Source organism: Aulostomus chinensis, chromosome 15, assembly GCF_037954235.1.
Source record: "Aulostomus chinensis isolate RoL2024-O1b breed Wild chromosome 15, RoL_Achi_v1.0, whole genome shotgun sequence".
In the NCBI taxonomy this organism is placed as follows: Eukaryota; Metazoa; Chordata; class Actinopteri; order Syngnathiformes; family Aulostomidae; genus Aulostomus; species Aulostomus chinensis.
The window spans coordinates 14,362,899-14,386,378 of NC_141334.1; the positions used below are offsets into that span (position 1 = coordinate 14,362,899).

Consider the following 23,480-nt stretch of genomic DNA (forward strand, 5'->3'; position numbering starts at 1 on the left):
TTGAGAGATTTTCTTTTTTTCTTATACATGATACAATGTACCGCGCAAAATGGATATGCGCACATACTGGAAGCATAATGTTGCTGAGGACATGCAAGTTGTTGAGTATACAGCAGAGAAAAAGCAATGTTTCCCAGCGTCATTGTCTTCTTTGTCATCTTCCTTCTTGAAACGTCATCTGTCACTTAGATTTGCATCTTCAAGCACGCGACTCTTTCTTCGAGTGTGGCTTATTTCCCAGCAGGGCATCCATCTCACTAACGGTTTGTGGGGTCATTTGTGATAAAATCTGCAAAGAGAGAAGAAAGAGCTGTTGGTCTTTGTTACTTCTGCTGCTTTATATTGCACACAAACAAACATATCTATTACTTTGAACAACTGTGGCTTGGCGTGTCACTCAAAATGATTGATTGTGAAAGAAAAGATTTGTACCCGGAGGGCTCCCAGGTTCTCGAGTAGCTGGTCTGTATTAGAAACGCCAAGAAGTACTGAGCTGACTCCCTCGCTGCGCAGACACCAGGCTGAACAAAAACAGACAGGAGATTTATCAGATAACATGCTGCAGCCTGATTTAGGCAACCAAAATAAACATACTACACATACTTGACTAGGACTTCTGATGGAATACACTCAAAAGGTCCACCAATTGCTTTCTAATCTATCCATGAACATGACTGAGTAAACACAAAGAGAAAAGATGACACGGCGGAATCGATCAGGAGTAAAATTGCAGCTAAAAAGGCAGACAGAGGGAATTCAACGGACACTAAATCAGGCTTAGTTATATAACAAACAGAGTAACAGTTTGTGACCGAGAAATCAAACTTGTACCATATAAACACATGAAACCAAACTATTCACAGTCTTTGTTTTCTGTACAGTCATGCAGGAGTCGTACCTATGGCTAACTGTGCAGCAGTGCAGCCCAGTCTGTCTGCCAGTAGATGGAGCTCCTTGATTTTAGCGAGCTGCCTGCGGCCCTCCTCACTGTTCACTCGCTCCTTCAGCCATTGGTATCCCTTCGCCCGCAGCAAAATGAAGAAAAGCATTGACACAGTACTTTTCCGCTGATTTCACGCTAAAAAAGCTCAGTGATCAGGTAGGGAATTACACTGAGGCTGAATTTCAGTGAAAGAAATCACAGAGGATTGCTGGTCAAATCAAACTGACCTTCATTGCTGCTCTGGAGCACTCTGGTACACCATCGCTGTACTTCCCTGTGATTAATCCACAAGCAAGTGGAGACCAGGTCATTGCTCCAACTCCTGTAAGCGTAAAATGAGGTCATTATTTCAAAGAAGTGAATTAAATAAATGTCCAGCAATAAAATAAAGACAGGTGGAGTGAGACTGTGATAGTCTGACCTATCTTGTGGTAGAGCTCAGGAAGCTGCACCTCTACTTTATCCCTCTGGAAGTAGTGATACTCTGCCTGCTCACACACAGGTGGTATCAGGTTAAACTGACGTGCCACTGAATACGCCTCCTGGTATCAAAAAAGTCAAGAAAAAAACACCATGGTTACCAATCGCCAAGCCAGCATCATTACATCTGTGGATTAAATCTTTCTGAGTGGGAGATCAGCACTCACCATGATCTCCATGGCACTCCAGCGTGAAGTTCCCCAGTACATCGCCATGCCCTGGTTTATCACAAATGTCATGGCCCGTACAATCTCTGCCAAACAGTTAATAAAATCATATTAATATATGTTTTTATCACTTCCTTTCTTTTAATGCGTATAAAAAACATGCAGCTAGTGTATACCATATCGACACTTGACTGCAAGTACATTAGTGCAGTTCATGGTCTCTTAAATTCGTGGGGACATCAACAAAAACAAGAACAATCCATTCAAACTTGTGTGACTGACCCTCCATTGGACTGTTGACATCGTTTCTGTTGGCAAAAACAATGTCCACATAATCTAGCTGGAGTCTTGATAAGGATCCTCTTAAACCTGTCATCAACAGATAAGATAAGACGAGTCAAGATATGATAGGATAAGATAAGATGAGTTAAGATAAGATGAGTTAAGATAAGATAGGATAAGATAAGATGAGTTAAGATAAGATGAGTTAAGATAAGATAGGATAAGATAAGATAGGATAAGATAAGATGAGTTAAGATAAGATAGGATAAGATAAGATGAGTTAAGATAAGATAAGATGAGTAAAGATATGGTCAGATAAGAAAAGATGAGTTAAGATATGGTCAGATAAGAAAAGATGAGATAAGATATGGTCAGATAAGAAAAGATGAGATAATATGAGTTAAGATAAGAAAAGATGAGATAAGATGATTTAAGATATGCTAAGACAATATAGAATAAGACAAGATACTCTAACACCATATAAGATAAGATGACATACAATAACACAAGATAATACATAAGATAATCAAAAAGGTAAGTTTGTACTAAAACACAGCAGTTTTTGAGCTAAATGCTAACATAGTTATGCTAAGTTGTACAGTATGGTGATAGCCATGTCAGGTTAGCAGCTTAGCATATTGACATTGACTTGCTAGCGTTGAATCTTGAATTAAACAGTACTGCCAACACTCTTGGTTGATGCTACTTTTGCAGGTATTCTGTGCAACACTGAATTATTGGATGAATTTAAATTTTGCAGTAGAAATGAATCAATCCTGGAGGGGAGACAGTTCATCCTGCGGTCGTTCAGATATTTCACTCAAACCCATAAATGTCAACCCTATGACGGTGCTAGAGGACACATTATTTTACTTGACATTTTAAGTCAGTAATTCACAGGGGGAAATAACAAGTAAGAAACACTCTAACCATACAAAAATGATACTGGATGGAAAAATACTGTACATGCTATATTTTCTGTCTTTGTTTCTTTCAAATCTTTGGTCTGTTCTGCAGGAACTTTCCAACCTTGGGGATGCCAGCAGTTCTACTTAGAGGTTGAAATCAAGAGTGAAGTGAACTATAAAGCTTAAATATGAGCACTGCCCCTGAATGCCGTGCAAACATTGAAAGCTGCAGCTAGCTGATCCGTTATGTAATAGCTTCATATCAAAAGTCTCATGACAATGACGCCCAAACAGCCCATTCAAATCCTTATTTAAATGGACACCCCGAGGCTATACTACTTAGAAAATAAACAAACTAAATAATCCTATACAAGGGCAAGAGACTTTTAGCTTTTTATTTCAGGATTACATTTTGAAAGAAGGGCTGATGAGAGGCTGGAAAAACAATGATCTCTGGAGTTTCATCTCTCTGTCTTCCCTCATCTGACCCGTTGACTTCTTCTGCCCCAAAGACAAGTTTCTCACTTAATAACTTAATATACAGTCAGTACACACACACACACACACACACACACACACACACACACACACACACACACACACACACACACACACACACACACATATAACTACAACTTCTAATTCCTCACACATTCATACCAGCTGTTAAAATAAAGCCTGATAATACTCCACCTTCAATAATGTGCTTTCTGGAGAGTCCTCTCTCAGTCTCTGCCCTGCAAAAACGACGAAAATGACGAAAGTGATGAAAATACACACTGATATTCCAAAATTCCCAAAACAATAAAAGAGCCTCATAAAGGAAAACCATCATTTGGAATGAAAGATAATATTATTGTTGTTGTATTGTTTTATACTCACTGGCCTCCCCAATAGATCTTCGTTGTGATGACAAAACTTGAACGCCTGTGATGGAAACAAGTTTTAGAAACTTTTTTTTTTATGTGAGGAAATAATTCACTGAATTATGGAATCTAATGTCTGCTGTTAATTTTTCTTGCTCTATATAAGGGAAAATAAAGGTTTATTTTCCTCTGCTAACTAATACATACTGGACACTTTTGCCATCGTATCTTATAAATCTAATTTTTAGAAAAGTACATCTTTTTAATCCTGTCATAGAAAGAAGAAAATTTGAATTTCCCTTTAGATGATTTATGCTGATTCTGTTGTAACAACGGTAGAGTACTGCATGGACGATGTATTTTTGTAGGGTTAGCACCTCCATGGGTTCGCTTGATAAAAACAACACCGAATTTTCACATTCAATTTTGGATTATTTCTTAAAATACACTAAAATAAATAGTTTATGAGTTTGACAAGATAACCTTCACAAATGAACCAAAAGCCAATTCAAAATCTTAGATGGGAAAAAAAAAAAATCACCTCCATCCTTTCTTCTTTATAATGTTCCCTAAAGTGATTTCCGCTCTGTGGAGAAACACATGTTGACTGATGTTAATGTCACTGCATGAAATTCAAAAGAACATGACATTAGGTGAAGAAACCTGGAAACATCCGGATATCGAGCAGACGACAGGAGAGAAAGTAACTGATGCTTTGAGGGGATGTCTGACCTTCCAGAGGCGTACACTTCTGCTGTGTCAAACAGGTTCACTCCATTCTCATAAGCTATGGTCATCAGGTTCTCAGCCATCTGTGGGAAAACAAAAATATAGACAGAGACAGACAGACAGACAGACAGAGGATGGATAAATACCAGTTACTCACAGGTCATCTGTGAAGGACACTACGCAGAGAGGATTGTGTCACGCGACAGTTTCAGGGCATCACATCTGGAGGATTTCGAACAAGATTCTGTGTTTGAAGACACTTTTTTTTTTTTGCACTCACGGTGCCAAATGTTTTCCTCAAAAGCAAACACGAGCGAAGAGAGACAACAGAGCTCTCACCTCATCGGAGATCTGTGATCCAAACGTCACCCAGGTGCCTGAATGAGAGGAGAGACACTTGTTACCTTCGAGGGGATCAAACACAGATGAGTATTTTCCTGCCTTCCAACCGACTCACCTAAGCCGAGGCAGGAAACACGTAGGCCTGATTTTCCGAGGTTCCTGAAAGACATGAGAGGGGAAAACACATCAAATAATCAATGGACAGCCGCTGTATGACACATTCGCAGCAACAATCTGTGTGAAATCCCATTTTACTGATGATACATGTGTGAGTGGCGAGATAATCATTCAAGAGGTACTGACTGTTTCTTTACTGCATTCAAGTTTATGTCCAAAACATGAGCTTTTAAAGGAAGATGCTTAATTGGTGAAAATATCCCAGCCTTTAGTCAATAAGTCTAATAGTATAAGATGTAGTCTCATGTCAATGCTACTTCATTTAGTTGTTATTTTGGATATTAATCTTCTGCAGCTATATGAAATAATCAGATTGCATTGTGGTAGCGTTATTTTTCATAAACAAATGATTTTAAAAATTAAAAAAACAATGAATAAAAGAGATTTTACTCAAAAATGCCATATAATGTGTTTTATAACAAAAAGACTTAGTGATCATGTAGTTCCATAGAGTGGATGTGAATAGTTGCTCCATCACTGCTGCTCAGTGGAAGTCTCTTTGCCTGTGGTCAAATGACTGCCTGCGACTAATTACTATTGGAACAATTGACCTTTTATCCTTCATATGCTCTCTGTATTACAGTGGTTTGCTGAAGTAGCTGGAGGGAACCAAGCTCAGTGCAGATGGAATCCAGGCAAAAAGCTCAAAGTCTTTCGTCTCCGCACAGAAAAAGGCTCAAAATGTTCCACAAGCTAAAGAGGAGTCCATTACCCAGCACGCCACATCTGATTATCCAGACAGCTGAGTTTTGAAGGGCAAGCTGGAAGAAGCAGAGAGCTGTGTTTCTGACCACATAGAGCTGAAAACGACCTGGGCTTGATGTTGCTCTCCTCCTCCGTGTGTGTGTGCGTGCTCTCCCCCATTCTAATTAGCCGGGGAGCCAGCTGGAGAGGCAGCAGAACTGCAGTGCAACTAGCTGCTCGCCGTCTTTTCATCTCCAGAGCCTCTCCCCTCTCTGCCTGTCTGCCCGCTCGTGTCCGACACAAATAGCCAAATGCAGAAAGACAGACTGTCAGAGCATTTAGACTCAGTCGAACGAATTCTGCTTTTCTTTTCTCTGGTCTATTTTTAATGCCTGACCTTAAGCTATTTATAGTCTCCTGTATATGTAAGCATTTGTGTGCCTGCTTGTTTGCTGTGCGGGGGTGTCAATGTTCATGCTGCGCTTGGGTGTGAAATGCATATTGTTTGTCATTACTTTAAACTCTGTCAAAATAGCACACGAGTGGAGGGTCAGGGAGCTATCTGGAGTGAAAAAGGTGTTAGTTTGATGGAACTGATTCAGTGTTGGGAAATCTGGCTCTCCGTGCCTCTTCTGAGGCAATCACACACCGACAGTCACTTTGAACGCTGGGAACAAATATAAATGAGTCACATGGGAGAAAGCAGACTTCACAGACTTGTTCTAAAGCTTCTCTCAGATCAGATGCTGAAATATATATTTTTTGGTTGTTTTGTTCTCCTTTACTGGTATTTTTCTTGCATCCATCAAGTTGTACCTATTTGTCTCAACTTCAGTCAGAAGAAGGTAAATGGTGTGTGTGTGTGTGTGTGTGTGTGTGTGTGACAGGATTGGACGTATTTAACAAGGTTGGATTAATGACAGCCTCCTGCCAGCTAATGAAACTAAAAATTGATCAAAAGTGAGCAGCATTCAAGTCTCAGCATCATCTGCCATCACATTCCCAACACAGAGCAAATTAATGATGCATGATTAAAGTAACTGCAATCACAAAGCCTGTGCAATTATATAACTTGTATAACTTGTTGTATGTAATTTAAAACAGATGATTTTTAAACAGTAGCAGTACAAATTGTTCTTTGTATTTTTTCTTTATCATAGTTTAAGTGTGTGTGTTTGAGTTGAGGAGCACGCATTTAAAAATCAACTGTGGGCATTTTTCTAAATAACCAAGAAGCTAAACTCATGATATTTATGTCTCAATATTGCAAACAATGAACACAATTTAAATTTTCACCAAATCCTGCAGCAATAACAACTGACTTATTTTGTAAGATGAATATTACAGATGATAGCTTGTAATATTGAGCCTGTTATTTAGCCTCACGCTAAAGTAGCCTGCGCTGCTTCATTTTTGATCCTGATACTAATAAAGCCTAAATTGAACTAATCTTCCAGACAGGTTAAGTGTAATGAACACAAATTTAGAGAATCATCAAGTGACAACTGCAGCCATAAGACAAATGGATTGTGCCTCAGTGTGCTTATACCATGAAGCTTTTACAGGATGGAAAATAAGTGCGCGCGTTTGGCTAATGACAGGAGCAAATGAGAAAGCAGCCTGCACTCGTGGAAGAATTTGCCACATGCAGTAAAATACAGACAGAAAAAAAATGTTGTTTCTGGGTAATGGAGGATGTCATTGTTTCTCTGACAACTGGCCACCCCCTCCCTGAGCTCAACTCTGCTCTCTGCAGTGCTGCAGTCTGCTAAATTACTATCACTGTGTCTGAGAGGCACATGCTCCCTCTTTCCTTTCACTATCTGCCTCATGACAGTCTTGTTTTTTTTCTCTCTCACGAGCACACACTCACACACACGCACGCACACACGCATGTACACAGACACTCGGCGTGTATTTCATCTAACATGGATTTAGCTGCAAACACACACATCTCTACTCTGCTGTGCAAGCATCATCGCGGTTGGTCAACGCTTTCACGTGAATATTCACGCTTGATGGGAATTGCACAGGAACACAGCACACATCTACATGCATGAATGCACTCCTGAGCAGGGCGCACAGATGCTGCTCGGTAACCGTTATAAGTACAGCTTCCCGGGTTTTCTTTTCTATATATATATTTTTTAATCTCTCTCTCTCGTCATAAATCATGAACTCCAGACAAGGTGATTAGGGAGGACTCGGTTGTTGTGATACATTATTAATGGAGGGGAGAAAGGAGGCACACAGGTGCTCTGTCATGGTGGAGTCAGCGTTTTAACCTGTGCTTACATTTACAGTTAGTTTTACCTGAGACAGTAGGACGACACTGTATACGGAGGGTTTGTTGCAAATGATGGATTCCCCCCCCTGCAGTTGTCTTAAAACGCCACACACATGCTGAGCAGGCTCTTCTCCAGAGGGAAGCACACCTAGATATTAATAACACTCACGTCAGTGTGTGTGTGTGTGTGTGTGTGTGTGAGTGTGTGTATGTGCACTTGTGCTTATACATGCATTTTCTGAGCAAATCTGTGGGAAGATGGAGGACTATCTGGTCTAATAATGCTGCACACACAGCTTCTGGCCTTTAGAGGGTCAGTTCATCCACAAAGAACTGACTAGATGAGGCACTCTTGGCACTGATATTGTTGATTTTTTTAAAAATGTTTCCCTTTTCTGATATATACTTATTTTGCATGGCCCTGCGATGGACTGGCGACCCATCCAGGATGAGCCCCGCCTCTCGCCCGAAGGCTGCTGGATGAGGCTCCAGCCCCCCCGTGACCCTTAACAGGATAAGTGGTAGAAAACTGTTGGATGGAACTGTTTCTTTGATAGACTCCAGTTGCAGTAAACACTGTTCACGGTGATGTCTGTTCTTTTCCTGAAGTAGCAAAGACAATATTCCTGAAAGGGGGTTCACTTAGGGGCGGCAGAATCTCAGGTGTCACCGCAGATATTTGCAAGGAAATGCAATTTAAGAATTTAACAGCACGTTTCAAAAATGATGTTGCAGCAGCTGCAATAACTGTGCAACTTTGCAAATATGTACATATACAGGTATGTGTGTCATTGAAATAGTTTCGACTCGGTTTGTTGACTGACCAGTTTAAGGTGGTGTGCATATTATTAGACGACACAGGTGGTTCCCAGCAAGTCGTAAATTGCAATGTGAAGTATGTAGAGTATTGATACATGTATCGTACCGCAGTATATAAAATGAAGATACGATAAAAGCCTATGGTGAGCTTCTTACCGATATCCAGCTCTACATCACACAGGGACTAGAAGCTAGTGTAGCATCTGACAGCGCTCCACTTCTTGCTTTAGCTATTATTAATGAATTAGGAGAAACAACAGACTTTTCATGTAACGTGATGTTTTCAATTCACTTATATTAAATCAGTTAGGAAAGTAGGTCTGTCCTAATTATAAAATACACATGTTGTGAGCGGAGCAAATGGAAAACGCACAAAGACACACATGCATGAACACCCACACCCACACCCACACCCACACACACACACACACACACACACACACAGAAACACAAACTCAGCTGCTCTCATCCCAAACACTCCTATTCGTGGTCGTGACTCTCCTATTGAATTACATGTAATGAAGTGGAACCACTGAGAAATTGCGCCAGCTGATATTGGGGAACTGGGGAACCACTTAGAATGGTGTAAAAGCTCCCAGACCGTGCACAGTTTGGACAGGACATGAGAATAGGGAGCACTTCCTGTCAGGCTGAAGTTTAAGTATAAATCTCAAAAGTAAATAATAAAAGGGTAGAGGTCGGTGACCCCTGCTGCTGCCAGCTGACCTGCTTTATGTTTGTTGTATGAGGGATGAAGCTGGAAGAGAGAATGACATGTCAGGTTGCTGCTCTGCTGCCTCATAAATCCACACTTCGACAGCTCAACGGCTTTAAAATGGTTTAATAAAAACTCCCTCAATGACTTTTCTCTGCTTCATTCAACTGTCAGTGGTTCGGTCAACATGGAGGAGAAAGAGATGTAATTGGATGATTAAAAAGGTAGAGGAAGTGACATCAAGGCATGTCTAATCAATGAATGAATCGAATTATGATTCAACTTCTTTTTTTTGCTCTTTGTGTAGAAAATATGCCATAATGTCACTTCCTGTGCCTTTTCGATTGTCCAACCACATAATTTGGGGGTGTACATATAAAAGGATCTTTGTTCTGACACTAAAAACTGACAACTGAATAAGGCAGAGACAATTGAGGGTTTCTTTGATGATTTGGGTTTTTTTTTTGAAAAGTTGTAAATTTGGGAATTTAGTTGCTGCACCACAAATGTTCCATCATAACTGGTGTCAGGGTGTCTGTTTGTTTCCTTTCTGTGACTTTATTTCAATGAATCCACCTTGTTGATGTAGTGACAGCAGTTTCGGAGCGGTTGCCTATGATAAAACTATTTCACTGAAAAAAATACATGCTGTTATTTTTCTCGATTTGTACTCACGCAAACGATCCTTTATGTTTGAGGAGTCAGGTTTTATCATCACACGAACATGAATCTTACGAATATCTTGAATAAAGACGATCAAACGTGTCACATACAGCTGTGCATTTGTGTTTCATCAAGTCATGCTCTGATATGCAGTAATGGCTTTACCGCAGCTGAGAATCAATATCAGACTTTGACTTTAGTCTGCAGAGGACACGATGTGGTTAATTGTGACGCTCAGGGTTGAAAGCGAGCCGGATGATCGCCGCCGTCACCGCCGCCAGTAAACATTGACCAACGTAAGCGTCCTAAAACAGCACTGACCAAGCACGCGCTTCACATTGTGAAAAAATTTACTGCTTTATGATTGTTTCGATGTGCAAGGTTTCAAATCTTTTTAAAAGGCTGATGTGCATACAGGTCAAACAGGCAGCTGCACCAACAATTTATTATTCCAATCCGTGAGTGATAAAAATGTTGGTTGAGTGGATATATTCTGTCATTGGTTGCCAGTGAATTTTGATAAAAATCATGTCCAAATTATTTGAATCATCACGACTATTCATCGTGATTAATTTCAAAATCATACTTTGTCACTGCTTGCGGAAAATCCAGAGTTAAAGAGACACGGGATCTCAAGGGTTGGTTTTTTTTTTTCAATAATAAAAACAGGGAAAAGAATTGCATTCTAAATTTTCCACAGCTTTTCTGTGGTGAGAAACTCACTCTGGAGTTTTATTCATGAGGCAACTCTAAAACCACATTACTTAAAGTCCAACTCTCATGTCAGCCTTTTAAATATACTGTTTTTTGTTTTTCAAATAAAGAACAAAACGTCTTTAGGGATATCAGAAATGTTCTTTCATTGACAGCAGCTGGCGGGAGGAAACAAAGTAAAAACTCTGCTGTTGCTGGAAGTCCCATTAGGGAGGATTTTACAGAGTGATGGCCAATCCACGACCTGCGTCTAACAGGTCTGAGGTGACATTTGCAGCCATGTTTATGTGCTCTTTTATGCCCTTCAAGTAAGATAGCAGTAGTCTGACATTATGGTAAACTTTTCCACTTTTGCCTTTTTTTATTTCTCAAAGCAGAACATAAGACAAATGATTTACAGAGCACGTGTGTGCTGCAGTCGATTAAACACAGACTGCAAAATGAATAAACAAAGAAACAGATGCACCGATCAGGAAGTTCTGGGCCGACGTTTAAACTAATAATTTGGCCAATGCCAATGTTTTTGTTGTTGTTGTTGTGTGATGGTTTGTATTGATCTTTATTCCCCCTTTTTACCGTTGTCAGAAAAAAGGATCATAAAATTGACTATTTATTTTCATAACAACGCATAAGCATGAGCCACTTCCAGTCATTTTATATCCTAAAGGCTGATGGTGGCCAGTATCGATAAATGGTCGGTATATCAGTTCATCCCTAGATGAAGATTAATAGTCTGATGTGGAGGCAATGAAGTTTGACTCAAAGGTTTTTTTTTTCTGGCGAGTGTTTCTAAAGGGAATGTTTTTATAATATGTGATTATTAAACTTGAGAAAGTTTCTTTTTTAAAGCCAAACCAGGATGTTTTACTCAACACAAGGACTTTTGCTGCCTAAACTGTGCTGAAAACTCACATAAAACAAGACACAAAAAAAATAGAAACTTGCAAAAATAGTGGCTAGAATCCGAGTAAAGTATCTAAAAACCTCTCCACTGAGGAAAAACTCATTTGTGTCTTTATTTATCTATTTGTCACCAGACTTTCGCGAGGTTTTCTGATAGGAAGCATTTCTCTGTCAGACAGGTGCTTCCTTCCTAACTCCTCCAAACACTGATAAGGAATTGCCTCTATTCTGCACTCTTTCCAATAGACTTCAGTGGTTGCAAAAAATGACACCTGATAGTAAAAAGTGACCCTGCATACGACTTGATTGACAGCCTCAGTAAACAAACAAGTTCATGGTCTCAGTCTCTGGTTTCAGTGTGATTGAGGGCGTGGCGACCTTGTGAATACTTTGGTTTACTGGAACAATAATGCCAGTGGTTGATTATTCTCTGGAATCCCTGCCCCTTCTGCCTTGGTAAGTAGTAAACATCCATGCATCCATTTTCTATCACTTATCCCGTTAAGGGTCCCGGGGGGGTGGAGCCTATCCCAGCAGCCTTCAGGTGAGAGGCGGGGTTCACCCTGGACAGGTCACCAGTCCATCGCAGGGCCAACACATAGAGACAGACAACCATTCACACTCACAGTCACACCTACGGTCAATTTAGAGTATCAATCAGCCTCGTCCCCTCTTGATGTCTTTGGACTGTGGGAGGAAGCTGGAGTACCAGAGAGAACCCACACAGGAACAGGGAGAACATGGAGACTCCACACAGGAAGATCCCATGCTCAAGCCGGGGCTTGAACCCGGAACCTTCTTTCTGTGAGGCGGCAGTGCTGACCACTGCACCACCGTGCACTAGATATGGGTTTCGTCCAAATGTTATATGCATCACAGTCATTTCCCTTTGCTCCCTCCAGGTCCCACCTGTCCATATATGGTCACCTCAGCTTGCAAAAAACTCCCATATATGGACAGTCAACAGACCAAACAGGCTTCCACAAACCGACACACTCCCTTTATCAACACAAACACACACACACGCACACGCACACACACGATTTATGAAATACGATCAGACGGACTTGAAAGTAAACAGTCTTGGATTAACTGCATGAACTGAAGTTGTCACGCCAGAAGAGGGTATAAAAGGGTACGATTGCAGTTGTGCAAAGGTTGCACTGTAAAAGTCGTTAGCCCTGGACTGGATCGCCATCTCATAGCACTAAATGAGCACAATCTATCTGTAAAAGCTGACAAGGTTGTTCATCAGCACCAGTGACTCAGTCATTACTTCATCAGCTGATAAGAGTCCAGGCTATTGGAGAGTACTCAGGTAGAGAACTGCACCTCTCTGCACAGCTGAATGTCAGAACACTTCACATCCAAAACCAAATAAATCTCTGGCTGCACACGCAGCTGAACATTCATTATTATTATCATCATGGCAATATTTGACGTGATGGAATATCATCTAGTGATCTGGAGGTTGTTGAATTGAGCTCAAGCGTAACTGAGAAGCACTAATTGCTCCTGATGAGTTGGCATCCGTCACGGCTGCCTCTGCCATCAGGGCACGAACAGGTGAATGAGGGAATGCTCCATTTAAATCACCTTTCACTGGACATTTCCATTTGTTATCTGCCTAAACTGTCTAGCTTACTCCTCCGCTGTCAAAATGTAACATTACTGATGTAACAACTACAGGACATTACAATTCGTCCCCGGCACAAGTCCCAGATATCACGTCACCTACCTAACTGGTTGACCACACGATTAGAGCTCAATGTAAATTATTTTCAGATGTAAACTCCACGTATGTGCCAGTTCCCAAATATATAGCAAAACTAGAAGAAACCAACTGGTCTATGTAACACCACTGAACTGCTAAAGGAGTAGTTGGACATTTTGGGAGATAAAACTCTTCCATCTTGCCAACAAAGACGAGAAGATCAATACCTCTGGCAGAATGTGTTCTGTTGCCCTCCGATAACAGAAATCTTCGAGAAACAACACTGGATGCTAAATCCATGCTGTAAAATGCACCTGACCTGCTTACCAGGTTGTTGTTGCTGAAAAGTGAGCACCTGGTTACCATAGAAACGCCTGATTTGTTGAACTTTGCCAGAGTGACTTCTCTTCTAGACTCCACAGGACTAAAAAAAAAACAAACAAAAAAACCCTATAAATATCCAATAGTGATATAACCATAGATAGATATTGCTAAGGTTGGTGCTCATTTCTGTTTCAGATGTAAACTTGATGGAGTGAGTGCTCAAGACCTTTGAGGTGAAAAGAGTTTTGAAATACGTGAATACTTGTAAATATTGTAATGTCGGGTAAGGTTCGTAATTCCCGGAAACACGACGACCTTCTGGGTGGCAGCACTTGTTATTCACGGCTGGTCCGGAGACAGAAAACAGGTACACAGGCTCAACATAACCCCAAAACCCGTGTCTCCAACTTTCCTTTTCCCGTTCACACAGAACTAGTTTCCACTCGCCAACATCCTTCTTAAAGGTGAACACACACACACATACACAGTGTCCCCCTTCAGACACTACAATATACTCACAACAATAAAATATATAACTGCAATTTCTCTGTTATATTAGAGATGAATAAACTTATCTACAGCTATAATGAGGCTACTCCTTCGCGACTGTTTCACATGTAAAAACAGGATGACTTGTGTCACTATTGGAATTCAATCCATTTAGTTCACTAGTATTTTGGAAGTCTATAAACACCTCACAATTCAATTCTTTATCCATATTCAAGTTAGCAGAAGGCTAACCAGAAGTAGCCAACTCTGCCGTTCCAGCACGCGTGCTCCTTAACGCCACCTAGAGGGATAAATGTAAAGAGTTTTACCAGGCAGCCAGCTTGTTTTGCGTTTTAAATGAAAATATGATGCACTATGACTTTTAACGGCTTCCTTTTTCCATCTCAAAAACAATTGTGAATCAGGAAACGGTGAAAAGGGAATATTTTAAAGACAAGCTCAATGGAAGGAGAGAAAGAGAGGGAGGGGTGGCAGCAGGGGCTCCTGGGAGTGATAACTGGCAGCAGGTGTCACTGTCAGCGAGTGATGTATACTCAACTTAATGAGATAGCGATTGGGGGGGATTAGAAAATGTGAGCAAATAGCGGCGACGGTGGGAAATGCCACACTGATCACATCTGTATCACTTACTGTTCACTTGTCAAAACACAACTGGTGCCGCGCCGCCCTGACCCATGGTTGTGACGGCAGAGTCACATAGCGGATGTGAGAGCGCCATGACCAGGTGGTGAGGCTTGGAGCAGTCGCACTGATTAGAAAGTAAGACAGACAAAAACTAAAGGCAATGCCTGGGGTGTTGCCACTGGCAACTGGAGCTGGCCATATGCTGTATAGACTTATTTTGCTGCTGCACTACCGATTAGTGACACTTTTCCAGAGCAGCTAGAATAATCCAAAATGCTATTTTCTCATGGAAAAAGAGGAAAAAAAACAGAAGTGGAGATATCCGGGTTTCGTCTTGTGCCTCATTCCCTTTTTAAACATCCTATTAAATGAGAGCTAAATCGACTGAGGAGAATGGCAGCAATTCAATCAACCTGATTAACAGGAAAACAGGTCATTAGAACACCCCTCCTGGTTATTGAACTCTGTGGTTGAAATGACGGAAACTTTGATGCTCCTATAGATTATGGAATGTTTTTGTATATTGAAAAACGTATCATATTCCCACTGAAGTAATGTGGGAGGAGCAGCAGCTGTTCCTGAAGCTCTGATCCTTCAAGGTGAACCGAAACTCCGAGATTGTTTTCTTGTTGTCAGGCCAGTGTTTGGTTCCTTACATTATGACTCAGACTCTGGGTGTACAGCTGTGTCTCTCTGTGCACGGGAGACTCTCCTGCAACTCTATTTTATGAAAAATAAATGTCTTTAAACCCTCCAAGAAAAGCTTGCAGTCCCAGGGTGATTTGGGGGAAAGCTGTTTTAGGAGGAAGGCTTTTCATTAATCTGTGGTGAAGAGCAGCTTGGTGTGGATTAGATGAGTGCTCTCACATCCATCAGGGGAAGCGTTTTTAGGAGTAAATGTCATATTTTTGTATCACTGAGGTGTTCTTCATCTGTGCTAATCAGCAGCCTAGATGCTAACCTAACATTCACCTCATATCTCAGAACACTGGAGCATCACCTGTGAGATTATCAGGAGGTGAGATGTGTCTGAGGCTCCTCCTCCTCCATACTCACCTGTACTTCATATTGGTGTGGCGCCCGATGGCCTCCTTCATGTGGGCATGGCCCTGCGGAGTCTGACGGGATCCGGACCCCTCCCTGGTCTTGACTGATCCTTGGGACATGTGGTTCCCATTGCTCCCTTGTCCACTACCTCCTCCTCCGCCTCCGCCACCACTTCCTCCTCCACTACCACCACCACCACCTCCTCCACCTCCTCCCCCGACTCCTCCACTGCTTCCTCCTGGGGGTGGAGCAGTGCGAAGGCCACAGAGTCGGTCCTCGCTACGACTCTTTAGGTTGTGCTCGGTGCAGGCGAAGGACACCTGCATCCTGACCCTGGTTTCCGCTGATTCTTATTGACACAAACGATAATGTCTGCAAATGAGCGGTGCTGCTTGACACTGTGTCCTGTTGTGCTGTTGTGGCAATGCAACGATGCTCATAGAAAAGGCTCAGACAGGGCAGGTCAGAGCTTTTGGCTGAGAGTGTGAGGGCGCAGGCAAGAGTCCAGCCTCTAACATGACACACACGGAGCCACCGTCTGCTCTGGCTCCTGTCTGGTGATGCAAACCTGGCAAAAGTGTCTTTGAGTTTTCACACTCACAAGATGCATCGGGGCTGCCCTCCAAAAATCCTCAGGAAGCTTGTAAGCTCACAGCAGTCCACAGACAGATTTGGGGATGTGGCAGTTCTTGGGAATCCTCGGCCTTTGCCCACATACATGCACAGGCTCTAGGGTTGGGTGGTGGAGCCCTCGCATGCAGCTCGCTGTCTCCTCTTCAGCTGAGGTTACTGGTGTGTGTCTTGAGCCGGGGAGCTCGGGAGTGTGCCGCAGCAATGGCACAATCACAGCTACAGGCATCCTTGCACCTCGCGTCGAAATAAGGCATTTTTTTTTTTTGTCGCAAGGTGGGTCAGCAAAAACTGGCTCTCTCGAATTTACATTTCCGACGCGAAGCGACTCAACAGACTTGATATGATGCGAATTCACACAGTCACCGATGCATCATCATCATCATCATCATCATCATCATCATCGCCCAGCAGCCTCACGCAGCATCAATTTGATGCAAAAGAGAGAGAGAAGAAGAAGAAGAGGAAAGCCGCAACAAATTCAAAAGCGAACAGCGTGCCAGGTTTATTACCTTTAGTGGGAGAAGTCGCAAACATACCGGCAGCAGCATCAGCAGCAGCTGTGCAGCTCTCTGGTTATTCGGTAAAATTTCTCACGGTGCACGGATGTGAAAAAAACGCCGGTATTCTGGCTTGAAATCAGCTGCAGGAGGCATTTTAACCGCTCGATGCCTCTGGCCTCTCATTCAGCAGCATTTTCTGTTGACATTCTTTCTTCCCTTTTTTTCTAGAGGCTCCTAAAATGTTCACGACACACTGCTCTCTCTCTCTCTCTCTCTCTCTCTCTCTCTGTCTCTCTCTCTTTCTCTCTCTCTCTCTCTCTCTCTCTTTCTCTCGCGGGTGTGTGATTTCTACATTTTTCATCACATGGGTGAACACATTCACATCGTCACTTTACGAAGCTTATGCAATGTTATGAAAAAAATATGCACCAAAATCCTTATATATACATATAAATATATATATACATTGATTATATATAAATATATATATTTATTTATATATATTTATATATATATTTATATTTATAATGATTACATATATACACGTGTGTATAGGTATATATTTGTATATATGTGTGTATATGTGTTTATACATGTGTGTGTGTATATATATATATATATATATATATATATATATATATATATATATCTTGTTCCCCCTATTTAATTGATTTGTGGTCATGAGATATAACTTCCCCAAACAGGTTGATGTATTTGCAGCCACAATATAAAATATAATCAAATCGGTGGCCACAAGATGTACCCATAGGCCGTAAGTTGTTCCCGACTAAATAAATTCGGTGGACAGGATAAAACCTATTTTCCTTATTTTTTAAATTGTTTTCTTCTTCTCTTGATTAGTTTTTTTTTGGCTGCAGTATATAAGTTTGATTCATGTGTGGCCATGAAATAATTAAGTCGTTTTTTTTTTCCCATGCTTTGAATAATTTGTTGGGACAAGATATACCTGGTGGCCTCAAATAAATCAAAGAGTGAGAGCAAGCTCTTCTTGTGGGCTCCACATCTGAATGAGGAGCCACTCACATTTGAGTGAAACAGCTGTGTCGCCATCATCATCATGATCATCAACACGTCTGAGCCACATCACATCTAATCATAACATTTCATTTCACATCACATTCACATTCAAATGAAACAGATGTGTCATTTAGTGGCCCAGCGAAGAGTAGAGTTCCTCTAAGGCTTTGTTTACAGGCTAAACTGTGCTGCCACATCCTTCCAGGAGACTGTCAATCCACAAAGCTCGACAGAGTCTGCTCCACCCAGCAGGACAATCTGAAAAACACCTCGCTCGTGTGCAAATAAAATCGCAGACATTCAAAAATTCATCATTTCTGCCAGTTTGCTCTCATGTCAAATCAAATCTTGATTTGGAGCGACCTTGAAATCTCAAGCTGTCCCTGGAGCAGGTTGTGTGTGGCAGTAAACTGCCAAGCAGAGAGAGAATGGCTATGATCGCAATCAGCTCTTTGTGAGCTGAAGCTGAGACTGGTACACTTCCAACTGTAGAGGCAGGAAAAAAATAAGAATGTAGTATTTTGAAATAGGTATTCTACATTTTAGATGCCTGACTGGTGAATGGAAGCAAAATTGCAACTTAGACCCAAATGTCCATCACAAACAACAGAAGACTTCTCAACAGCAGGCTATTGTACAAAAAATGATGGCTGAGATCAGCTGCTCCGTTTACAGCATCAACAGTCATAAATAACTTTGACATGCTTTTTCATTGTTCTGTAAAAAATAAATGAAATGGAGGTCTCAAGAAATAAAGCAGTAGATGACCAATACAGTGGATAATAAAAACAATGTTGTATTGAAACGGCAGATGTTTTATAAAACTACAACACCAGCGATTTTCTGTTAACTGTCAAGTCTCCGTCTAAAATGAAACGCTCATTTAGGTAAAGCCGCCAGCTGAACTTGTCAACAGCAGCCATTATTTAGGAAGTGCGGTAACATTTGATAGACGTTTAACAGTGAATACGTGTTATTTACCCCATAAAGTATCATCTCAAACCTGGATAAAACAGAAACAGTTGAAAAATGGTAACGGCAAGATTTGCTTTCGCTCAAATGTGTTGTGTTTTTTTATGAAAAAAGATCTTCAACGAAACAAAAACAAGAGGAGGACAAAACAGGAGACAAATCATTTGTCATTGTCTGACTCATTTTGTCATCTGCAGGGATCTTGAGAGGTGCTTTTAACATTTAGAGAGAATCCTGAGCTTCGTTTATGGTTGCATGCTGAGGCCATTTATCCTCATTGAAAGAGTTACGCTGAAGCGTCTTGTTTCTCTCGTGGCTTCCGTCTACCAGAGGACAGTCAGAGAACAGTATTTTCAGCCTTTTAGTAGAATTGCTTTGACTTCATTCATCAAACTTCCTCCATTTCATTAACCTTAAAGCTTCATGTTATTAAAAGTCAAGATTCAATCTTTGGCCTTCACACCGTTTTTTTACATTGAAGTATTTGTCTCAATTCCAATCATTTCCAGTAAAACCAGCAAATTGGAATGAACACAGAAGTAGAGTTTAGCTGTTACATTAATTAAAAGAAGTAAATCACTTGCAGTCATGAAATCGTCATGTCAGTCATAAATTCATGCTTTTAATTTATGAGTTATCAAATGTCAAATGAAGGCTGCAAGAAGAGGAAGGCACTGAGGCGAGGCTGCCACCTAGAGGCAGCTTGACTGGAGTCTTCATGACCGTGGGAGGCTGTTTGGATGCTGTGGCGAAAAGTTTTTTTAAAAAAAAGGCTAATTTTTTTTTTTTTTATGAGAATCTCGAGTTTAAATGCAACAGTGTGAGTTTAATCTAATATCACAAATTAAATAATAATATCAATATAATATCAAATTAAAGCAGCCATCATTTTCATTGTGTTGACAGCAAAGATGGCACCAGACAAAATAACCAAAACAACAAGAAACAACAGCAAAACAGCAGCATCATAACTGGCAGGCTGTGACGCACAAACGTCCGTCTGCTTCTATATTGTCCATAAGCCTTTATTATTTATTATATAAGCCTGCATTTAGAGGTGTTACTGATTCTGCAGTATCTGCAAACATGACTTGTTCTGACTCACACCTCCACAAACCTGGATTGAAACTTTGACTGCAGGTCAGCAGAGATGTGAGTAATCTTTGAGATCTCAGGTGCTCTGCTGCTCCATGAAGCTCCCTGAGCTGCACCTCTGCACTGACTGAGCCTCCAAGGCTGGTCCCCCCTGTTTCTGACTGGCCCTTCAAGACCAGTACTACAACCAGTAATTCTGGTGTGAATTGTCTTGGAGTATTTAAGTCAGACTTTAATAGTATATATATAAAACACTAGTAACGAAAAAGTTTACAAGCATTTTCAATATTCTCACTCTGGTAGTTAAACCATGAATGTCCTACTTTCTCTCAGGTGGCAATCTCAGGCTGCCTGAGCATTTGGCAGAAAAACAGTGACCACTGAGGTCAATATTACGAGTTCAGCTGTAAAGTTATGACAAAAATATGTATGAAACTTCTAACTTGTTGTCTTTTAGCAAGTTTGTATCAACTTCTTCCTTCTGATTAACCTGCTACCATTTCTTCTTGTTCTTGTGAGGGGCTGGAACAGTTGAATCATCAGCACATGAGAACTAATTTTCAATAAAGGCTGACTTGAATTCATTGCGGTAAATTAAGAACAGCAGGAGAACCAAAACACTCCCTTGTGGAACTCCATATGTAACACGTTGCTCCAAGTTTGCCAAGTTTGAGCGTTTGATTAGTCAGTCAATTACAATTATAACCCATCAGCATCCATATAAGCTAATTGCCTGAGTCATTTTTTCCAAGTTTTTCAGTAAACACAAAAAAACTGGAAACGAAACATTTTAAGGAGTTGATTTTGTCCAACAAAAAAAAAAAAAATTGTCAAAAAATGACTCAGGCAATTACAGTAGTTTAAGAAGGTGATGATACCAAACAGGGCTCAGTCGATATGAGGCTGACTGAAATGTCATGAACACTGTCCAATCGCTGATTTATTGATTGTTATCGATGAACTGCATTCTTAAAGATTTTCAATCTGCAAACAAGACCGGCAATCTCAACTTTATCGTCTCCTGCGGTGGATAAAACATGAACTTTATTTGGCATCCATGTGTGTTTTGAATGGTTAAGAAGAATTGTAGCTTACATGAACATTGTCATTGCTTTATCCCTGGCACTGGTGCCTCTAAAATCTCAGAATTAAACCAAAGAGAGGACTGTTGCTTTATCCTCATTGTCCTTGCTGGTGCTCAGTCAATGACAGTGAGAGAGAGAGGTTTTTGTAAGTGTCCCAGGCCGGATTAATATCTCTCATATCTCGTCTGGTGGTGACCGCTCCAGCATTTGGATTTTCCCTGTCCTCTGTGTATCACTTAAGGGATGTGAGTTTAATTGTGTTATGGCTGCCAAAAGTGACTCTTTGCTGGTGCTTGTAGGTTATAAAGTGCTCACTAATGGCATGCTCACTAATGCCATACTAATACTGCAATGGTCCATTTATCTAGTAGTACCTTGAACTGTACCACAGATGCTAGTCTTGAATTAACAGAGTCCCGCAGAGCCTCTCAAAACCATCGTATGCGGAGCAAGATTTCTTTCTCACATTTTTTTTTAAAATTACCCACAAAGAAATGATCTCACATGTGCATAAATCTACAACCACTGAACGGGCGTATTAGATGCTAAAAGTCCTGTCACTGCAACATTTTGTTAGAACTACAGCGGGAAAAAAAAGCTTCATAGCAACTCTTTCATCCCAAAATAGCTCAAGTGAGCACTTTTAACTGCGACTGTGCCAACATGACAAACAACTGCCTGTCAAAACATGTATCATTAACCCTAAACCTCGTGTCCCGCTGCTGCCGAGGCTGTCAAGCTGTCATTTTAAGGTTGAAATTGGATAAAAGTTGATACTGAAGTGCTACTGTAGCTGCCATTGAAATGCGGATGTTTCTGCCGTCCAGCCACATTTATTCAGCCCTGCATGGCTTTGAAATCTCATCAAACATATTTCTTTCTAGGTCACTGGTGGGAGAAAAAAAAAAAAAAAAAAACCTGCAAAAATGTTTCTTTTTTTTTTCTTCACCCATGAATAACGTCTCCACTCACTGCCCTCAGTCGCAGCGCTCTTCAAACACTTAGTGCATCAGTAAAATATTAGAAACACATTAATCGTGGTATTTAAATGGATCATCCACAGATGGCTGAGTGTTTCGGATCATCTGAAATTTTTCTCTCTGATTCTTAGCAAATGTTATTTTGTCCTGCAGTTTTTATGAAAATCAAATAACATATCATGTGGTTGCTTTCATGTGCAGGCTGCAGCACTAATGAGTACATCGCTACTAACAAACGTGTCTTTAATGTGTTATGATTGCCTCGTTACTTTCCATTTGTTGCTGATATGTATTCAAATACTGAACACCACCATCTCCTCGTTGCATTTCTCTGTCGCTATCTATCTAAACACGACAGGTTTCGGTTTGGATATCTCAGTGTCACCTCTAACCTGTATGACATTGCCGAGCGTTCAGCCTCACAGTCAGCCAGGGAGAGGCCACATTCTCTCAGGTAGAGCTCCAGTCGGCGTCGTTCAACCAGCCTGTGTGCCGCCTCCAGGATCTGAGAAGCCAGAGCCTCTGACTCAGTCCTCTGGTCAGGGGTCTTGCTGGTCCTGGCTCCAGACTTGGCCACAATACTCCCCGAGGAGGACGACGCCTTGGGCTTCTTACTGATGCCATAGAGGTCTTCCACTGAGTATTTCCCTCCTTTACCTCCTCCGGTACCACCACGGCTTGCAAACATTGTTATCTCTAATCAAATGCTGGACCAAATGAGAATCTGTGGGTTTTATCTCCTACATCTACTTTTAGGCAGAAGCAGCTCCTGAGTTAGAAACAAAACAAGGCGGTGCTGCTTCAATAGAGGTTCACGAAGATTTGAAACGACCGACCGGATGTCAGGCGTCAAAACTGCAGCAAACAAGGACTTAAAGCACCTGTAAAATATCAAAAAGTCCTGATTGCTCCTTTGTTGAGTCTAAAACCAAAATACAACAAAGCCAATCCCAACATGTCAGCAGCAGCACCCAGTCACAAACAATGACTCCCGCTGATGTGAGAGGTGCCTCTTTGAATAAAAATGGATAGGAAAAGCAATCAGCATCTTCCTCTCTTTATCTCTCAAAGGAGGGACAGTCAGGGATTTATGCTGAAGCGCCACCAGCTTTATTCAGATTAAGAGGGAGTCCAGATGAAGCATCTCTACTCCTGCATGTAATCTGAAAGAGGGGAGGCTGTGTCCCTTCAGCTCTCTGACCTTCACTTTGGGCCCTGAGTGGTGACAAATCCCTGAGAGAACATGGACGGTTGAGTTGATGTGCAGGAGTGATGTCAT

General features: G+C 41.2%; 1 protein-coding gene across 2 annotated transcripts; it reads right to left on the reverse strand.

Annotated features, from left to right (window-relative positions):
- Positions 1-23,273, reverse strand: LOC147248861 (voltage-gated potassium channel subunit beta-2). Of its 2 annotated transcripts, none has more exons than XM_086179110.1 (14): positions 22,594-23,273; positions 4,833-4,876; positions 4,715-4,752; positions 4,379-4,458; positions 4,188-4,232; positions 3,663-3,707; positions 3,474-3,517; positions 1,873-1,959; positions 1,591-1,676; positions 1,365-1,485; positions 1,171-1,265; positions 899-1,019; positions 433-521; positions 1-289 (listed from the first exon to the last, which is right to left on the reverse strand). In XM_086179110.1, exons 1-14 carry the CDS (start codon positions 22,887-22,889, stop codon positions 200-202), a joined length of 1,281 nt encoding a protein of 426 aa, XP_086035236.1. In that variant the 5' UTR covers positions 22,890-23,273; the 3' UTR covers positions 1-199. The 2 variants fall into 2 exon arrangements, with proteins under 2 accessions (XP_086035236.1, XP_086035235.1); XM_086179109.1 differs by lacking the exon at positions 22,594-23,273 and adding an exon at positions 15,908-17,342.
- Positions 23,274-23,480: the final 207 nt, after the last annotated feature.

What these genes read in the sequence shown, in the direction of transcription:
- LOC147248861 (XM_086179109.1), bottom strand. Translation starts at nt 16,224, where the DNA reads ATGCAGGTGTCCTTCGCCTGCACCGAGCACAACCTAAAGAGTCGTAGC. An exon ending in TGTTTCCTGCCTCGGCTTAG is followed by an intron (nt 4,753 to 4,832) that starts GTGAGTCGGTTG and finishes CCTCTCATTCAG; the next exon opens with GCACCTGGGTGACGTTTGGA. An exon ending in AAGATCTATTGGGGAGGCCA is followed by an intron (nt 3,518 to 3,662) that starts GTGAGTATAAAA and finishes TCGTTTTTGCAG; the next exon opens with GGCAGAGACTGAGAGAGGAC.